Raw genomic sequence first — 19,787 nt, 5'->3', positions numbered from 1 at the left:
AAAGGATATGTGTCACGCCGCTCTAAGAGCGACCCTTAGGGGCTTGGTCATTAAGGACAGGGGTTGATGGTCATCCCGCCGTGGGCTTTAGCGTGCATACGTGAAGGACCTTGTACCTACCAAAGACGGTCTGAAGCCCGACAACAAGTAGACTCGGTGAGAGTGGATAGCATGGTGGTGTTTAGTCTAGTATGAGAATGCGAACCAAACAGCCCTGGAGTGTAGTGATGTTGAGATTAATCTTTGGCAACTTCCTATCTAGGCATCTTTTGTGACAAAACAGGTATACGCATGCGCCTTGGGGGTTCCGTTCCATCCTTCCAAGTAGTGCTCCAGTATGCGTACGAGTATACAATGCTTATGTCGTGCATTCGCTTCCTAGGTCAGGTCCAGTGATCTGGTGCTGTTCTCCTACCAATAAAGTCAAAGTACCCCGTTACCTCATTGGTGTCGGGCCAGTGGAGAAAGCCTCTCGCGATTCCTCGAGAGCTGGGGAGTCAATTCTCGAGCAAGTGTGAGTGAGAAGCCCGGTGGTGATTGGAGTGCCCACAGGTGACTTCAAGGCATGGGGTTGAAAAGCCCATCTGTACCTACCACGTAAAGTATATCGGACATGGCTTGCTCCTTCCGAAAGTCAACTGGTGCCCGACAAGATATGAGAAAAAGGAAGATTGTGCGAGGAGCTTTTCGTGTCGTGCGGCGTATGACTAAGGTTGCATGAGGCCCTGAGGGGCATTCTAGCCTGACCATGCAGCTTCCGGGGTACGGCAGGGGTAAGCAATTGTTCGATGGTGTTCCGTCTTCCTTCGTGCCCCTCCCTCACCCACACGAAGAGTCTTGGTCTCTCAGTCTCGTGACAGACCAGATGAAATATCAGCTGTTCAAAGGCCAACTCGAGCCGTGGGGTCGTCATTGGTTGGCCTCTTTTGACACGCTGAAACCCGACTCGAAAGCAGGGGTTGGATCTTGGACAAATCGGAGTAATACCTGGGCCGGATCCTGCAGACATCCTTCATGACTAAAAAGCAGTCCAGACGACACCCCATCCATTTGGTTCCGGTGAAAAAGATGCATACGTATGGCTGCTGTTTAAGTAAGCAATCTTGACCCACGCACGCTAGCAGCCATTTCCTCATTTAGCTAAAGGTGGGTTCATGTCCTACCGAAGCAGGGAGCGAGATGATGAGTACCAATACCTTAACAAGTACCTGGCATGGGGGCACGATTTATTCTGTTCTCTTATTCTTAGTGTGTCTACTCCGTAGATCTATTGCAATGATGGCTCCGACGTGTCAATGGCCAAGTTTGGATGGAACTGCCTCCCAAGGGACACAGACACCACTGGTCTCAGTTTGCTGTGCGTCTGCGTAGGCGCCAGCTCAAGGCTAACAAAGAATACATAATCTATACGTACTCTAGAAATTAGGCATCCCTTGGGCGTTGCGCACCTGGACAATGTAACGTCTAGCTAAGTGCCTGATGGGTCGTCCTCACAAATATCACATATGTATATTAGGAACCTACATTGCCTACTTGCCCACCTCTGAGGTGGGTCTGTGCAGACAGCATATGACCCTGCCCAGTCAACTTTGACTAGGTACTTTGTGTACCGTCGTTCCAGATTACAATATACCTAAGTCTCGAACTCTCACCTTTGGGCGGGCTTTGACTTGTCGACTGCATCCTCAATTCCTGGATGAGAGATTCGATCAGCCGCGAGCAAACGAGAACCGTAGACCGTAGTTGCAACACACGAATTAAGACTGCCACCGGTGCTCTTCCACCGGGGAAGAAACGTCTGCTTTTAGCATAAGACCCCCAGTCAGAACTCTATAAAGCCTGCTTTTTCCTGTGAGAACATCTCTTGTGTCTGATAGACACAAAAGGGTTCATGAGAAGTCGGAAAATCTACGGACAATCTACGCATTAAGCATAGTACCTACCTCCTCATGAGCCTCCCTCTTGAGGAAGGTGTGATATGGGTGTTGAAAACTTGGCCATACAGGGTCTCAAGTGCTGGCAGATTAGACCTTGCTCTGTCGGCAGGGCTTTTGAAATATCAAAGTCCCTGGGTACTTCATTTTAGAATCGCCCGGGTTTCGCATCCATCGGCATGACATATACCCTCGTTCAATGTAACTCCAACATACATGTAGTTGAGGCCTAACAGTTGTAGACATCAAAATACAGTTGCAGACGACATGGTAAGTACCTATTTACGAGTCGATTTATGGAATTCTTGCTTGCTTGCTCTGCAATCGTGATCGTGATGAGCAACAGTTTGTGCGTCCAAGACCTCTTCGAAACCGACAGATAATAGGAGAATGACGCTGGCCCGGAATAGGTCTTTGCACACACAGAGCGGACATTTTGTGACAACAGAAATTTATATTGATGGTTGGGAGACTCAAATTCTGGAACAACGAGATGTAACTGCCTTGTCGGCTTCGATCTATAACCCAAGGCCAAGCAGCTAATGTTTGAATGTTTCTCTATTTTGGAGCTGGCTTCCAAGGTATGCCAAAACATCCCAAAATTATCAAACGCAGCGCAATGGTGACTGCTGCCATTTCACCAGTAACGTCCGAGTTCCACCTAGTGGAGGTGATTAAAACGATCTCATGGCTGCTTGTTGGAACCCTGGAAACTCGAATGCGACTGAGTTCAGCCAAAACCCGGTTAATTCAGCCCGTCGTGAAAACATTAAAACATCCAGTGCTGAAGAATGAATTACCATATTCTGCTAATGCTCTTATTTGGGGCGCCTTGACCCACAAGCGAGGGTGTACTTCAATCAAGACTTTCCGAAGTCTTTGGTCTGGAATGCTTGTTGCAAGCGGGGACCCTCGGGTCACACACCCATCAGCCCACGATTCGACCTTGTTAGCGACACGAGGGCTGGGCAAAACAAAGCCGCGTTTTAGTGCAACAGCCTGAACGAGAACAGTGTCAAAGAGAGCCAAGCTCCAATATCCTTTCCCGGTCTAGATAGTTGGTACATGGATCGAGGAATATGTCTACATCACACCCGACGCATAGGTTCAGTCCATATCTCCTCCTTTCTACCCAAGCAGATCAACTACCCCTACGCAAGATTGCAACATCTCCGGAGTAAACTCCTCTAGCCTAACGGCTGCTTCGTGGTGACAGTTTTCCTTCTTGGCATGGCCAGGCCTCTCAACGACCAATGCTTTGATCCTGGCAGACCGGGCATCCATGCTTGTGTCAATGCCACATGATCCCTTACTCCGTACTTCAGTACGCACCTTCCACGTGAAGGAAGACGAGATGATTAAGCTCTTGACGCACTCAGCACGAACCTTTGGAACCAAATCTCCTGATGACCTGCAGCTGCCAGGTATTTGTCGGTACGAACCACGTAAGTGAGGATAGTCTATCATCAAACCGTGGTAACTTTGGAGATTCCGCGATAAGTCTTGTCCTTCGTCCCTAGCAGATAGGCCATAGACTAGCACACCTATGGCAATCACGGCGCGCTACAGCACAAATACAGAGGCCTCCCGGGTTTCATCAACCAACAGCGGTTTGAGTTCAATAAAGTCGGCTTGGAACGCTTAAATTCTTTAATGTTTTGACTCGGCTTCACTCGTCCCTCGCCCATCAAGCCCTTGTCAACGGCATACGGCACGGCCATACACGGAATGGCCGTTGTTGTTGCCTCAAGCCGTCCCCTGTTGGCCTGGGCACTTTCGAAACGGCCAGGGCAAGCCTGGGCGCCTCTCGGAAATACAGCGTGTGCCGAACTCTGTGACTGAAACGAGAACGCTAATGACGAAAGGGGTATCAAGTTCACAATGCCTTCATTGGCTGGCAGTATCCCTTCACCTGTCCCTGATCATCGGCCGGTAGCTCCCCACGTGGGTCAAAACACCTGTGTTGCTGACTACACAGCTGGATTGTTGACCTCGTGCAAGTTGCACACATTATGTAAGTCGAACTGGGCGACCTGTCGATCATCTTTTATGCCTGAATTGGTGAATTTTCAGACTGTAACCCACGGCGAGACCGGTTTGTCGATCTTTGCACCCGCATGAGATCCAGATGTCCTCGCTCATGGGGGCTTCCAGATATTGGGCTTGCGTGCGCTAAGGGTCGACCGGAACACAGTGCCCTCATGTTCATGATCTTGTGTTGAAGACGTTCGGTAGGATTCCCTCTCATGCTTCTTGACTGGGTCACCAGCTCAGCTCAGCCTCCTCATTCTTGCTGTCTTGTACACACCATCTTACCACTTTGTGAGTAGGTAGGCAAATGAGAGACCCATCCATCCGTAATCCAGATTGTCGTGGGCGGAATCTGCGCGAGGAACTTCTAGTCCACGGAACAGAGGCTTGCGCCTGTCATTCTTCTATGTCCGTCTCGCATTACTTCGTACACTAATACACGCGCGGAATGCTTTATACTGCTGGGTGACGTGACCCACTTCCGTTGTCCCCTGCAATAATTCACTAATACGTGACGAAATGGTCAACTGATGGTGTCGCCTTTACTGAAATGCAAGTTCGCCCCTTCGATATCCGCGTTCTCGAATGGTGAGGATTATTCCGCTCCGATCCAACTCCTCGCTATGCAACGTCTCAACGACTCATGTGACAAAGCCGGCCGCCGGTCCATGCCGCATCTTGTTTCAAGATCCTCTCCGAGTTGGTACCGCCTGGCCCAGGCGTGGAGTGCTCTGTGGGCTCAGAGTGTCAGCACCGAAGAAGGGCACTAGATCAAACTCTTGCGGTGACTGGCACAAAGACCCACACAGATTGGGAAGCCCGCTCTGAAGGTTAGCAATCTCCCCGTTGAGATTATCGATTTGTGCCTTGAGCCGTTTAACTTCCTCCGACTGTTGAGAATATGATCGAGTGAGCAGCTGGTGCTTTTGTTGCCATTGGCAGATTTGCTCTTCGAGTTCTTTCTGGTGACGTTCCTTGCGCTCTCGATAAGCGCGTTGTGATGACCGGTTCTGCTCGCGTCTCCGCTGTAACAAAGTCAACTCACGCCGAAGCAACAATTCGTGGGCTTGTGATGGCTTACCTCGATCTTGTCTGGAATAGATCCTTTCACTTGGGCCACAATGCTCCCGGCGGTTGACACCCTCCGTTCTGGTGTCGTTCGATAGGAACTATCCGACGCTGAAGATGAAACAGACTCAAATGAGTTGTCCAGTGTCGCGTAGAAGTCGGCCGCTCGTTGAAGCAGCTAGTCGTTGTTAACTTGGTGCCGCAAATCCTCGTTTAGGGGAGGCACTCACATCATTGTATTGGTTCACCATGTTCTTGGGTGATTGGGCGACATTGTACTCCCATTGGAAACTATGGTCAATCCCATCAAAGGTGCTAGGTTGGTGACTCCAGTTGGCGGCCTGATAGCTCGACATGTTGACTTGCTTGTCTTTTTTGCGTTGTGATATGGTTGAATAGAATTGGGGTTCGTGAATTGATGGTGGGCTAGGGGACTGGTGGATGTTGAACTTTGCCAGAAGGGTTTGCTCTGCTTGGGTCTCGGGAGGGGTGGAAGGTGTGCTCTTATACAACGATTGACAATGTGAGGCTCGCTAGGGAAGAGAGAGTAGTGGTGTGCTCTACCTCCGTATACTCGTAAAGGGGATACACCCGGCCACGACGTGCTGGCGTCTTCAAGATGTGGAGAACAATTGCAGGAAGTAGACCCTTGAGTATTCTTGCTGATCGACCAGGGTCCCTGCTTACCCGAGAGCACCCCTCTGCATCCACTACTGTAAGTAGATCAGGTTCCGTGGACCGTGGGTAAACAGTGGGCGCCAAATACGCATAGACCCTTTGCTGCTATTTGTCGATAGACTAAACTTCTTGTCACCCTCGTTGCAATTGCAGAGGATAGCTATGGTTCCATTACTAACAGTCCAGTAGAACCTGACAAGCAAAGTATGCTTCCTGATACCTGGCCGCTCCACTCTCATTCTCTCAACGCATACATATAGCGACCCCGAGATCGAGATCCGCACGCCTCAATTCGCACGCCTCATGCATAGACAGCCGGGGCGAGGGGCACCGCGGGGCCATGAATTGCCAGGATTCTACCGGGAAGAACGCTAGACCTTTCCCAGAAGGCGCACTATTCAGTCTTGGGAACTGGCCCTCGCCTGGTTGACCCAACGTCGGTGTATGATTCGTCTGTTAAAAGGGCACCTCCTGCACAGTGTGCAGGCTTCGAGACCGCCGCGTGGTAGCGGGCGAACATATGAGTAATTCACGCTATTCTCAAAGTGGGACGAGCTCGATGACCTCTCGCCTACACTGGCCCGGGTGTTTGGCGCTGGAAGGCTGTCATCCTCGGATTGGGTCAAGGATTGTTCAGTCCGCATAGCGTAGTGGGAGAAGAATGTGCAGACTAACCACAGACCACAGCGACAAGGCTCGGAGCTTGTCGCGCCCGTGAAGCTTGCCTTGTCCCACTACTGATGATGGGCTGACACCACCCGACTTTCCCCCCCCCCACCAGTTTTGACGAAATTCCCTTGCGTTCGACATGCCCAAGCGAAGTGATGTCGGCTGTCGTCATCGAGCAGATTTATGTCACTACAGTGGGCAGCCACCCCAGCATTCTGGTGGGAAATCCAGAAGGAATCTGTCTACCTGTGGTTGATATCGCATTTTACCCACCTATTCTGCTCCTCCCACATATCGATAGGAGATGTGCCCCAGAGTCATCAGCCATGGACGTGGCTGAAGCTCCAGAGTGCTCACCTTGGTCACCCATCTCATGTAATTGCGCATAATCTTGACTTCTTGACTACCACCGCACTTGGGTCATTCGACTAGTCTATAGGCAATACAAGCCCCGTGCCGTGTGTCATGTGCGTGGACCACAGGGCGACAGCCGTCTCCAAATTTTGAACCGCGTTGGACCCGATCTGCCAACTCAACAGAAGAATGAGAAAAATGCCGCTTGCCCAGCCCTAACCGCAGATCGATGTGACGCAGATCTGGCGTTTGTTATTGTCCTAAGAATTAGGTCGCCTGGGGCCGGAAACGTGTAGATGGCTGTCCAAGTGGACAATCTTTCTTTGATTGACTTAAAAGCCTCACGATAAATTTCTGCTGTGGTGTGGAAGAAAAGCGGTGGGTAGTCTTCACTTCGACGTGTCCAAGCCCACGCGGATGAGCTAATAACACTAGCGAGTGTTATCAAAGCAGAGGCCTTTGATCGCTCAGCTTGTCAGCAGTTAATCTTGACATCATTTGGCAAGAGAAAGCGCGTGCTGAGTCCGGGGTCGCCCGCTAATGGCAGCCTTCTGGAAAGGCGAAAATTCCAACTTGACCGATATGGCTTCGCTTAAGAAGCCTTGTGTCCTCGTATCAAACAGCGACGTCATAGCAGGTCTGCCAACCTCCGCTGTTGGAATGACAATGGAAAAAGTAGGGCCCGCTTGTGGAGATCCGAAACTGACCCCTGAATTCCGGCGAGTCTTTGCATCACGCCAGCCGAAGGGTAATCAATGTCGAACCGAGGCCTTTGAAGAGGCCCCAGACCCGACGCCAGGTTATGGCAAAGAGCTGACTGACTGGTGGACCGTCGAGGGAAAGATACACAAGAGGGTGATTTCGAATTCCACGTTACCATCGTTCCACCCAGCTTTGTAAGGTTGATAGACAGTGAACATCATACCCGTAGTCGTCGCAATACCATACCACGGTGACATCGCCACGTGAACGGCGTGGTCTGGAGAATATCCCATATCCAGGACTCCACTAGAAGGAAGCCCCAAGGTCAAGATAGAGAATTGTTGAGCCTTTGGACTGATCGGTTAAGGCCCATGTCAGTGATGACCGAAACTAGTAGTGGGCTTCATTCACAGACCAGTGGGTGGATATAGCCTGTTGCATACCTTTTTGGTCCCCACGCTGACTTATAAGGAGGCATGGGGGTGGAAAGCTTGCGGGTGGAAAGCTTGGTTTTCCCTCCACTACATATGACCCTGCTTCACTTGATCCAACGCCATGCCAGCAACAGCTCCAGATTGGCGTGAAGTCTTTTTTTCTTGAATGAATGACCAGCAGAAAATCAATGTCAGACGATGTCGCAGGTAAATAACGAGAGATGAGACAACAGTTGAAATTGCAATACTCCAAGGTGGGCTGTACTGAGAACGATGGAGTCGAGATCACGACGCCGGACATGGGTATTTGGTTGAGCCACACGAGCCAGGACAAACAACGAAGATGCAGTTCAAGCAACCAGTGGCGAGAACAAAAGTCTCCGTTCTAAGATGGTTAACGTGCCTGCATCTTGGTAAGCACATCAAAGGCACTATGGAACGAGGAAGTACGGTGCTAGAGATCGGCAGTGGTCGGCGGTACATGATCTTGACCTGGGCTGAATAGAGGGATTCGAAACCAAGGTACCATTCTAGTGCGTAAGGTCGATCAGATGCCGAGGGCAGGAACTGTAAGACCGACATGAAGCCTAGATCACAATTGCGAAATGGTCAAGCATTGGTAGTCGAGACGCTTGAGGATTGCCAAGATTGGGAAACATGAGGAGAGCCTTGCTTTTGACTATGCGACCGCATGGCTCCAGGACTGACAAGACAGATCTCAATCAAGCTGCTGCAAGCTCCTGCAAGCTCCTGAAATCGGTGTAGCTGTCCAAGGTATTGGACAACGAAGGAGACGGTCGCTTGGCCAGAGGATGGACTTGAGCCGAGAGAGCTTCATGGCGTGGGAGAGCTGTCCGGCCAGGAGGCTCACTCTGTCAGCGAATGGACGCTGTCTATGCGACAGGTTGAACACGGTGTTAAGTCTTGTCGCGAAATGATGCCAGAAGTGGCATGCTGGACTGATCATCTCCAGACACGGGCTCCTAGGAAAGACACACTTGCAGTATAAGCGCTCAACTTTTCAAAGTCAAATTGGGTAGTCAATGCTTGACAACGAAGCTCTTCTCCTCCTTCTCATGTGATCATCGCCCCAAGGAACGACCTGTGCGTATATTGAGTTGAGATGAATAAGAGATGAATGGGAGATTTCGCTCAGGGATGAAAAGTGGATGAGTCGTTAAGAAAGAGTCACGTGTGTTATATCCCGTGACCTTTGTCACGTGATGACACGGGTCTTGGCGGATGCGTTGTCCGGCTGCCCGGCAGCAGCCGCGACCCTTTGACCCTCCTGCCCCGCCACCAAGACCCAGCGTGGCTCTCAACCCTCCGAGGCTCTCTTCCATCTGCCCACTGGTGGGTGGGCGATCATGTTCACAGTCTTAAAGACAATTCCTCCTCTTGGATGAGGCGATGACGATGCAACAATCTTGAATCACCATCGGCAGGCTCAAAGGTGAATCCGAGACATGCAAGACAATTAACTCGTCGGGCCACCCAGCCTTTGCTAGGTTGATTTAGAGTGGCTCAATTTACAGTTAGAGCCAAAATCCAGGTGGCAGGAAGGTGGTTGGTAAACCTGATGCCCTCGCCCACCAGAACCAAAAACCCACCACACTTTATTGCACCACCTCGCAGAGCAACTTTCCGCTTCTTCTCCTTCTTATCACTGTCATTGTTGCAATCTTGACTGACTACATTGACCTCTATCAAGGAACCTTGTTGCAAACCGATAGAATCTCCGCTTGAGGATTCAAGAGACGCCGTCCGTGCTGCGAGTATCGCAAGACTCGACCTTCACCGAGGGTCACTGCTCAGAGAGCGCACGGATCTCTCGCACAGACAATCGAACCTATTGCATCCACCATGCGTCTTCGACCCGAGCCACCTTTATCATGTCTCGCCACAGCTCTCCTCCTTGTGCAGCCCATCAAAGCAATTTACCTACCTCAACTACTGCACGCTTTTGAAGACCTCCAGGACCTTCGCAAACGATGCGACAACCCTTGCGGGTACTATGGCCAACTCTGTTGTGAGACCGGAGAATCATGTTATACCGACTCAAACAACCAAGCACAGTGCGGACCAGCGCAACAGGGCGTCACCTCAGCAGCCGGGGGCGTCTGGGAATACTATACCACAACCTATGTTCAAACCGATTTAAGAACCGTCACGGCAACTTTCAGTTCTCTAGTTTCCGCAGGGACAGGGTTGAGCTGTTCATACTCTCTTGGTGAGACGCCCTGTGGCAATGTCTGTTGCAAATCGGGACAGTATTGTCAAGCATCGGGAATGTGTCTCGAAGTCGGAGGCGGAAGCTCGGGTTATTACAGCAGTCTCTTCACCGTCACTACTGTGGTCACCAACACGGCCAGCGCCCCACTCAGACCAACGAGCAACACAGAAGTCACAGTGACATCGGGGGTCACCACGACGGCACCCTTCCAAACACCTGTTGGGACGAACGGAGCCATCATCACGGGCCCAATTGAAGAGGACGGGGGCGGGCTCAGTGGTGGAGCCATCGCCGGCATCGTGATTGGGGTGATTGCGGGCATCATCCTCTTGTTGCTAATTTGCGCGTGCATGTGCTTCAAGGGCCTGATTGATGGTATTTTGGCCATCTTTGGATTGGGTTCGAGCAGGAGGCGGAGAACAGACGAAGTCTATGTGGAACGACACTCGCGTCATGGCAGTCGACATGACAGCCGAAACAACAGAAGAACATGGTTTGGTACCCGACCAGCAAGGAGTGACGGTGGTGGAGAAAAGAGGACGGGAATCGGCCGAGCTGGCTGGGTTGCAGCATCATTAGGCGCGCTGGCCTTGTTCCTGGGACTCAAGAGGAGGAGGGACCGTCGAGATGACAAGAGCAGCACGATTGGAAGTTCCTACTATTCTGATTACACGACCTCGAGCAGCGAGAGCTCATCGGATCGACGAACGAGACGCAGCAGTCGGTCACGGTCCAGGAGATGATGGATGATGGATGATGGATGATGGATGATGGATGATGGATGATGGATGATGGATGATGTTCAGACGATGAGGTTGCATTTGCTTGATTTGGAATTAGCGGGTATACATATGCATTGACAATGATGAGTCCTAAGATAGCGAATCATTATGTCTCGGGATGGAGAAGAAGGGATGAGTCTTTCTGTACATTGTACATTGAACAATCGATATGGAACAAATCTCCGAGTAGCCTACCTGCCAGAGCAGATGACCAAGGCACCCATAATGACAAAAATCTGGACAACTTCACAACTTCACAACTTCACAACTTCACAACTTCACAACTTCACAACTTCACAACTTCACAACTTCACAACTTCCCCAACGTCCACCTTGTACAAGGACGAAAAAGTAATATACATCAAGATCAAGATCTGTGAATGACAAAGTGTGAGAGAATGTATGGTTGGCTGGTACATGCCTCAAGGGCGAAAAGCCACCAAAGTGTGGAGGACTAGGGGGCCGGGATAAGAGTCCCGGGGCCGCCGCACCAGCAGGCGCAAGTCTCCAAGTACTTCGTACTTAGTAAAATGTTTCTAATAGGCAAGGTACCTAGGTACCTACCTAGGTAGGTACGTATGTAAGGTAGCTAGGTGTAAATAGTGGTCATCCACGCCTAACTTGGAGACACACCCCCAGTTGAACAATATGATCATTTGCAAGTACAACAAGCCTGGTTGTTGGGAACCTCCGCCTAGCTTTTTGACCAGAGTCGCCCTTCCCCACGCCTATGGTGCCCTGACTCCAGGCCGAGGGGCCCATGGCCTAACCAGACCAGGCTGAACCCCGTGGACCCCATTGAACTGGCCTAGGGGCCACTACCATGTTCCTAAGGTACCTACCTACAAGAAACCCCGTCAAAGTCCTGTGCACTCCCATTTCTCTTCAACCCCGTGATTCCACAATCCTCATTCTTTTTTGGCCTCGTCGACCAATCATTCATGCTGTCCACCAATCTGATCTTAACTCCCACTTCTCTTCTTCTCTGCAGTTTCAGACAATCTGCACCGCCATTGACCTCCCCGCTTTATTCTCCATCGCTCATAGCTTTTCACAACTGGCCTTCCTTCACAACTCTACCCTTGCTCTCACACAAAACATCACAATCAACTTGATCTCAAAGCCCACACTGTCTTGCTCTGAGACCGCGACAGCGACATCGTCCACAATCCCCCCTCGAGCCCTCACATCCTCCTCCGCGCCTGCCTTGCCCTATCCTCCCTTGTCCAAAGTATGAGCCTGGCTTGACCTGCTCATCGGTTCATCGGCTCACCGCTCGACTCGATTTGACTTAAGATCAACTCAGTGTCTACAACATCATACATCATCGACGGACAGTGGCTGGCGTCATGTTACAAACCCAGCATTTGTATTCGCATCAACAGCAGTACAATCAACATGAGCCTTCACCCTGGCAGCACTCTGCTCCTCAATCAAACTTACAGGGGCTGAGTCATTCAGGTCAACAGCAACAGCAACAGCAAACCCAGGCCCAGGCCCAGGCCCAGGCTGCCGCTGCCGCTGCTGCCGCCGCACAGCAACAGCATTACAACCGCATTGCCTTGAACCAGTCTCACAACCAGAATCCCAATCGACAATCATCCGGAGACAATGCTCAATCCAATTTGGGGTCCTCTATGAACAATATTGGCGAGCAAACTTCACAGTCGGTCATGGATCAGCAACTGTCTGAAGAGAATCGCAAAGTGTTGCAGTGGGTGGCCGAGCTGATGGACCCAATGAAAAGAGAGACGGCCCTGATGGAGTTGAGCAAGAAGCGAGAACAAGTCCCCGAACTGGCGTTGGTTCTGTGGCACAGTTTTGGTGTCATGACCAGTCTCTTGCAAGAGATCATTTCGGTCTACCCACTTCTGAACCCAAGCCAGCTCACAGCTCCAACGAGCAACCGCGTTTGCAATGCTCTTGCACTCTTACAATGCGTGGCAAGTCATAACGAGACTCGAGGCCTTTTCTTGAATGGTGAGTCTCTTCTCACCCACCTCCACCTGCTCCTTGCGACTTGGCTAACCGATCCCCAGCTCACATCCCCTTGTTCTTATACCCCTTTCTCAACACCACGTCTAAATCACGTCCGTTTGAGTACCTTCGTTTGACCTCTCTCGGAGTAATCGGCGCGTTGGTCAAGAACGAACCGTCATCGGGTGGCGCGATCAATCCCAACGGATCGTCTGCTCACGGGCCAGGCAACAACTCCTCCCCCACCATCACCTTTCTTCTGACCACGGAAATCATTCCCTTGTGTCTGCGAATCATGGAGACTGGGAGTGAGCTTTCCAAGACGGTTGCCATCTTCATTGTACAAAAGATTCTACTCGACGACACGGGGCTGGGATACATCTGTGCCACGTACGAACGCTTCTATGCTGTCGGCACCGTCCTCAGCAACATGGTGATTGGGTTGGTCGAGACACAAACAGTGCGTCTCCTGAAACACGTGGTTCGATGCTTTCTCAGGTAAGGACTGGGCTCCAAGGTCTTCCACCCATGCGCACGACTGACAGTGGCACAGGTTGAGCGACAACAATCGTGCTCGCCAGGCTCTTCGACAGTGCCTGCCAGAACCACTTCGAGACGCCACTTTCTCTAATGTGCTCCGTGACGACGCAGCGACCAAGCGATGCCTGGCACAGTTGCTCATCAACCTGAGCGACACGGTTTCGGATTCACAAAACGACCAATTCGCTGACTAGGAGGACGCGAACCCTTGAACCCGACCTCTACGCTCCCGCGCTCGGCACGTGAACGAGGAGGATAACAGTGATACCCGACACTATACTGACGAGATTTCCCAAAACTCATGCATTGCGACGGAGACAGACATTACGATCAGGAATACTGAATTGAATTGAGCAAGGAAAGATTTGGAGTACTTGACTTGGACGAGATGTGTACATTCTTTAACGGCCACGACGCCTGCTGTGCTAGGTGACAACCACGTAGCGCTTATACCCCAAGAACCGAAGAGTCATGACGGAGGAGGGACTGCGATTGTGTGATCAGGCCCTGCACCAGGGGACCAGGTTGCCGGCTTATCTTTTCATTTTTGCTTCTCATCAACAACTCAAAAACATCACACATGTATCAGCAATTGGGTGGCAGCACGGCGATGGACGATGGACAGAAAGGGCGAGAAGCCTTTCAGGCGTGGTTTCACTTGGCAATGGGATTTGCCGGGTTTATTGACTCGGTTTGAAACGTGGGTGAGAGGATCTTGCACAATTTGCCCAGGGCTGAGGATTTGGCGTGGACAGGACAATGCTTGACGCAGACCAGGTTCACCAAGAGGGTCATTTTGCATACCTGAGTCCTCAGGCGAGGATTCACAAGTCCAAACTTGAGGGACACAGGAGTAGAGGGACAAGCGGAGGTGCGAGTCAAAAGTAGTGTGCCCGCGAGTGATACGATAGTACGCGTGCCATCATCATGGCATGTTACAGATACGCGGCAAATGAGGGGCACCGACAGATAGGACTTTCTCGTGATTGTACAGTCTACGTAACTAGGTTGAAGCGAATGATGTATTAAATAGGTGTCTATGAAGGAAGATTCTTGTTTTCACGGACCTGCTCTGGCCGCCTGTACAGGTGGATTTCAGTGTGAACTGGGTCATTGGCGTGTTCTTGAATCATGGTATGGACCATTTGGAAATAACAACCAGCCAGAGGAGGTATCTAACATAGAAATCACAAATCCAGGTAGGTATATACCCTAAGTAGAGGCAACTGAATAATTCCTGTATGATATAAAGAATGTAGTTGAACCTAGTCCCTCCTGATCAGGAAAGTTAAGAAGCCCGAATGACCAGGACTTTCTCGGAGTTAACAATACTTGGTAGGTACCTAAGGTAGCAGTTACTTGTAGCAATGTTTTCCTGCCACGTGCCTGGTTTGCGGATCTCTCTCGTCTCCTCCCCTCCCCTCAACACAGCAACTGACTATTTCAATTCAGGCATCTAGTATCGCCGGCAACCCCGACCACCCATAGGGATTCTCCTCAGAGCACCCCCGAACCATTCGCTTTGGGATGTTAATTAAACCCGGTTTGTGATGTATCTCCACTTCGAATATGAGATCGAGATCGATATCGATTCGGTGAAACACGGCAAAGTGACTGATACGGTGTGGGAAGCTCAGTACTACTGTACAGCAAAGGCAACTTCCTCGTAGTTTCAGGTCAGTGTGCAGGTACCTACGGAGTACCTCCCACCTACCTGACACGTGCCTGCCCATAATAATAATTCCACTCGCATTTTGGAGGAAGGAAGAAGCCACTTAGGGAGCTTTGTTTGGAAGAAGGAAAGAGCTCATGGGCTTGTGAACCCCACCGTGCCCACCTGCCTTGGCCACCTAGATCTCATCTCTTCGGTCTACTGACTCGGAGTTCTGGACATACTCCAAACAAAAGATACTTCTGTAACCACCAAACTAATCCACGCCAGCAGCACAATGTTAAACACCGCTTATTCCCCTCTTCAACGTCATGATACCCAAAGGCTGCATGTACTGTATTGTGTCACGGATCCAGTCCAGTTCTAACTCCGTCCAATACAATCTTAATATTATATAACCCACCTGCTCCCACCTCATCGAGTCTCAACATCATTCACGCATATCCCTTCGTCACTCGTCCTTGATTTCCAACCAAGTAACGGGAGAACCTAGAACGCCAAATTCCATACACTATCAACTTAAGCACCCATCACCACCACCAAACCCAAGAGCCCCCCCCCCCCCCCCCCCCCCCCCAAACACCACTCACCCATGTCGACCCAACCTGTCAAACTCCTGGGCAAGGATATTGCTCCCATTGGCTTTGGTCTGATGGGGCTTACCTGGCGATTCCCACCACAGCCAGCAGCTGCCAGCTTCCAAGCCATGGACACGGCCATGTCGCAGGGCCTCAACTTCTGGAATGGCGGCGAACTTTACGGTACTCCCGACCGTCACTCGTGCCATCTGCTCAATGAATACTTTACCCAGCACCCAGAGCACGCCGACAAGGTTGTCCTCAGCATCAAAGGAGGCACCGAGCTAGGTAGCTTGAAGCCTGACGGTTCCGCCAAGAATGTACGCAGGAGCGTTGAAGACTGCCTGCGCATACTCGACGGCAAAAAGACCATTGATCTGTTTGAGTGCGCCCGCGTCGACCCGACTGTCCCATTTGAGGAGACCATGGGAACCCTGGCCGAGCTGGTGCGCGAGGGTAAAATCGGTGGCATCGGCCTGTCTGAAGTCAAGGCCAGCACCGTCGAGCGCGCCCACAAGATCCACCCAATCGCCGCCGTTGAGGTCGAGTTGTCTCTATGGGCCACCGACATCCTCGAAAATGGCGTCGCCGAAACCTGTGGCCGCTTGGGCATCCCCGTGGTCGCCTACAGTCCCCTTGCCAGAGGCGCCTTGACCGGCAACCCCATCCGCAAGAACGCCGAGATCCCTGACACCGACTTCCGTAAACATCTGCCGAAATTCCAGGATGACGCGCTCGAGTACAATAACCGCATCACCGACGAGGTCGCCAAGTTGGCCGACAGGAAAGGCGTCACCAGGGCCCAGATTGCCATTTCCTGGGTCGCTGGTCTGAGTGGGAGGTCCTTCACCAACAGGCATGGCAATGTCGTCAAACTCGGCACCATCGTCCCCATTCCCGGCGCTACCACCTCCGAAAGAGTGATTGAGAACAGCAAGCTGGTCGAGTTGACCGAAGATGAGTTTGCCGAGATCGACGACCTCTTGCGACGAAACCCGACCGTGGGAGCCAGATATCCCGCTGCTATGGCTGCCGTCGTCGAAGGCTAGTTGTTACAGACGCACTTGGCCCGCGTTGAGAGCCACTCGCTTCTTTGGCATCAAATAGAAGATCAAGCTCATAAATCTTTTCTTTGTTCAATAATGACAATGGTCCAGGATAGATATGACCTCCTCTCCCGATCGCTATGCACAATGCACAAATACATGTAGAAGTGAACCAATGTATATGATTGGTCCAGCTCTCATCCCTCCATTTACACGACTTGCATCTTGACCATGTTTCTCAGAATATTCCTCGGCGCCCAGATCTCCCGCCTCAAGACTGAGTCGGGTGTCAGCTCATCATTGCCCGACTCATGCCCGACTCTAGATTTTTCCGCATCGGTTGCCGGCATCATACCCTCGTGCCGTGCATTTCTTTCTCGCAACTTCCTTTCAGTCATTTCCTTCTCGCCTATTTTCCAGCCTCGAACCACCCACAAGCATAAACCTCCCGCCAGGTACATAAAAGAGGTAAAGAGTTGAGGCGGAAGATAGATCCAACTCGTTGCGTCGGTCCGCCGCATTTCCAAGGCAATCGCTTCGGCTGTGGTCGTTGGCGGGACCATCAGCAACCAAGTCCAACTCAGCGCCGAGGGGAGATCACGTAGCCCCACCACTTCCGCCCCAACTGGCGCAATCGTCGCCCAGAATGTCCCGGCCACGGCGCCTCCGAAAATCGAAAAGAAGCACAGCAGACCCATCGGAGACGGTAGAAGTTCGGCAGGGATCCAGAACGCAAAACAAAAGATGCCACAGATGATGGACAGGAAGGTGGCGAGGTTGATGCGTCCCCACCGATCCGACATGAGTCCTATAAAGGGCCGGCCCAGCATCTGTCCGGCATTGAGCACAGCTCCAAGAACGCTCCCTTGGTTGGCACTGAGGCCAATCGCTCTCCCGTACGATGGGAGTGAAAACAGGAGAATGCAATAACCTAACATGCTAAACCATGACCAACCCTGCACGAGCAGGAATTCCGGTCGACGAAGGAGTTTCCAGTCAAACGCCTTGTGGCGTGCGCCGGTCTGCGCATTCCGGTCTCGAATCAGATTTGACGCTGTGATGTTGACCGCGAACGAACAAATCCCCAAAATACGGAATGCCCAGGCTAGGCCCAAGTTGTTGATGGCAGCTTGGGTCACAAGCGAGTAGATGAGGCCGCCTGCCCCAGATCCAGCAGCAGAAATGGAATTCGCTAAACTGCGTTTGGTGGTAAACCACTGAGCCGTGATGCCAACGGAGCCGACAAAGAGGAAGCCCATCCCCCAGCCAAAACAAATGCCTTGAGAGAGAATGAGCTGGTACTGTTGAGTCGCAAAACTAGCTCCGATGAGGGACAAGGTCTGCAGGAAGATGCCAATGTGCAAACAGACCTTTGTGCCGTAAAGGTGAATGACGTGAGTGGCGAGTGGCGCGAGAAACATGGCCTGTGATATGGACAGACCTCCTATGAATGCGTACACTAGAGGAGAAGTGTTGGGGAAGGTATTGTAGCTGAGATAGTACTGGAGAAATACGCCATAGGAAGAGTTGATACCCCAGGTGTGGGCTTTCCGCATATCAAGTCAGTTGAGGCAGGGAAGGTCACAGGCGACGTGGGACTAGACTAACCGTTGATGAAAGCCGAGCAAGCGACGCAGACCCAACCAAAGCCACCATTGGGAGGATTGTCGTCGAGTTTGAGCGAGGAATTCGTGGACTGGATCTGCTCGAGATCGTTGTCGACGGCAGAGTCTGAGGCAGCCTGGTTGCGAGGCCCATGCGTACGGGACGCCACAGGACTGATGGGGACAGAGTCAGCCATCACTCATTGTTGTCTCAACTTTTGAGACAAGAAGCCACAGAAGAGGCGAGGTCAAGGTAATATTCAAGAGAGAGAAAGGAAGCTGGAGGACTCATAATTCCCGTACAAAAAAGATGGGCGATTTTTGACGAGGTGAGATGTGGATGTTGTACGAAGTCGCAATGGTGATTTGCGAGAGCCGGGCCTCGGACCACCTTAGGCATGGCCGAAAAGTTGAACTTTTTGGAGACGGTGTGGAGGAAGCTGTCTCGGGTAACGACTCTTAGATCTCATCTCGAAGGGTTCTCGTCTTTCTGTGGGGATTCTGGCAACCCTACTCCGTAAAAAGCCTTGGGTAGCGCGTGTGGCTGGTGGAGTGAACAAAAGTGCGGAGGTGTACCGAATGGCTCTGAGCATCTCCCTTGACTCTGAATATACGCATGGGGCATTGCCTCTGGAAGACTACTAGGTAGGCATAGGACAGCAAGCCGCAGATGTATGCGCCAAGGTCCGCCCTCTTGAAGCCGGACTTGTCCGTGATGGAGAAGGTAGCCAGGAAACAGTATTCGCGTCTTCAGGGTCGTCTCTTGCCATCTTTCCTTATATGACCAAGAAGAATGAGGAGAGGATTGGTGAGAAGAAGAGTATCAGGAAATTTGGAAGAGGTCGATGAGGCATCGTACACGAGTACCAAAAAGCTGAGGACCTGCCGTGCTGGTTGGTCTTTCGTTCTCGACTGCCTGATGGTGTGATCTGCAAATAATAAGCGTTATGGTGGAACCGGTTGAGGAGCCCTGATTCAAGTCCTGCCCCCAACCTCGATTCCTGAAGCCAGAGCGCCTCGCCCGGACTGGGCGTACTCCTACTCCGTAGTAATGGGTCTCGGACTTCTCCCGGCAGAATGACAAGCATAGCGAACCTCTGGGCCGAGTTAGCCGGATTCATGACATTGACGAAGTGCCTACCAGTGTCCAAACTTTACCCCATTTCCCAGTCGCTGATAGGTATGCGTGCTCTAGGTTGTCAGAAAGTTGTGACTGGGGATTTGTCAAGATAAATTAGTGAAGATCATACTCGTCTTACTGACCATAGTTGATAATAAATGATGGGTTTGCATTGTCGTTCAATTTGGTTCTTGATGAAATATTATGCCTGAATGCTCCGCACTACTCGGTCTACTGCGGAGCATTTGACCAAAAGGAAATTACACGTGCTACGCTACGATAGCTGCACCTTCCCAGTGACAACATGCCGCAGCCCCAGCCGTTGCCTGGCAACCACATCTGGTCAACAAAAAAAGTTACTCAGG

At 51.4% G+C, this 19,787-nt stretch overlaps 5 protein-coding genes across 6 annotated transcripts; 3 read left to right on the top strand and 2 right to left on the bottom strand.

Moving 5' to 3' along the window:
- Window positions 1-4,648: 4,648 nt before the first annotated feature.
- Window positions 4,649-5,487, bottom strand: PV10_07973 (uncharacterized protein; the record flags this gene model as incomplete). The annotated part of the gene is made up of 3 exons (XM_016372941.1): window positions 5,264-5,487; window positions 5,047-5,211; window positions 4,649-4,990 (listed from the first exon to the last, which is right to left on the bottom strand). Exons 1-3 carry the CDS (start codon window positions 5,387-5,389, stop codon window positions 4,649-4,651), a joined length of 633 nt encoding a protein of 210 aa, XP_016219852.1. The 5' UTR covers window positions 5,390-5,487.
- A 3,715-nt stretch (window positions 5,488-9,202) lies between these two features.
- Window positions 9,203-10,904, top strand: PV10_07972 (uncharacterized protein). Its single transcript, XM_016372940.1, has one exon. It carries the CDS (start codon window positions 9,734-9,736, stop codon window positions 10,844-10,846), a length of 1,113 nt encoding a protein of 370 aa, XP_016219851.1. The 5' UTR covers window positions 9,203-9,733; the 3' UTR covers window positions 10,847-10,904.
- An 888-nt stretch (window positions 10,905-11,792) lies between these two features.
- Window positions 11,793-14,442, top strand: PV10_07971 (cell differentiation protein rcd1). Its single transcript, XM_016372939.1, has 3 exons — window positions 11,793-12,865; window positions 12,925-13,360; window positions 13,416-14,442. The coding sequence occupies exons 1-3, from the start codon at window positions 12,235-12,237 to the stop codon at window positions 13,594-13,596; spliced, it is 1,248 nt and encodes a 415-aa protein (XP_016219850.1). The 5' UTR covers window positions 11,793-12,234; the 3' UTR covers window positions 13,597-14,442.
- Window positions 14,443-15,649: 1,207 nt separating this feature from the next.
- PV10_07970 (uncharacterized protein) lies at window positions 15,650-16,817 on the top strand. Its single transcript, XM_016372938.1, has one exon. It carries the CDS (start codon window positions 15,667-15,669, stop codon window positions 16,699-16,701), a length of 1,035 nt encoding a protein of 344 aa, XP_016219849.1. The 5' UTR covers window positions 15,650-15,666; the 3' UTR covers window positions 16,702-16,817.
- On the bottom strand, window positions 16,764-19,552 carry PV10_07969. Of its 2 annotated transcripts, XM_016372936.1 has the most exons (3): window positions 19,444-19,552; window positions 18,307-19,399; window positions 16,764-18,244 (listed from the first exon to the last, which is right to left on the bottom strand). In XM_016372936.1, the coding sequence occupies exons 2-3, from the start codon at window positions 18,497-18,499 to the stop codon at window positions 16,908-16,910; spliced, it is 1,530 nt and encodes a 509-aa protein (XP_016219847.1). In that variant the 5' UTR covers window positions 18,500-19,399; window positions 19,444-19,552; the 3' UTR covers window positions 16,764-16,907. The 2 variants fall into 2 exon arrangements, with proteins under 2 accessions (XP_016219847.1, XP_016219848.1); XM_016372937.1 differs by having other exon boundaries at window positions 16,764-19,399.
- Window positions 19,553-19,787: the final 235 nt, after the last annotated feature.

Source organism: Exophiala mesophila (genome assembly GCF_000836275.1).
Source record: "Exophiala mesophila strain CBS 40295 unplaced genomic scaffold supercont1.6, whole genome shotgun sequence".
NCBI lineage: Eukaryota > Fungi > Ascomycota > Eurotiomycetes > Chaetothyriales > Herpotrichiellaceae > Exophiala > Exophiala mesophila.
Note: the sequence above shows the minus strand (reverse complement) of the source record. Positions and strands in the feature narration are given on the sequence as shown.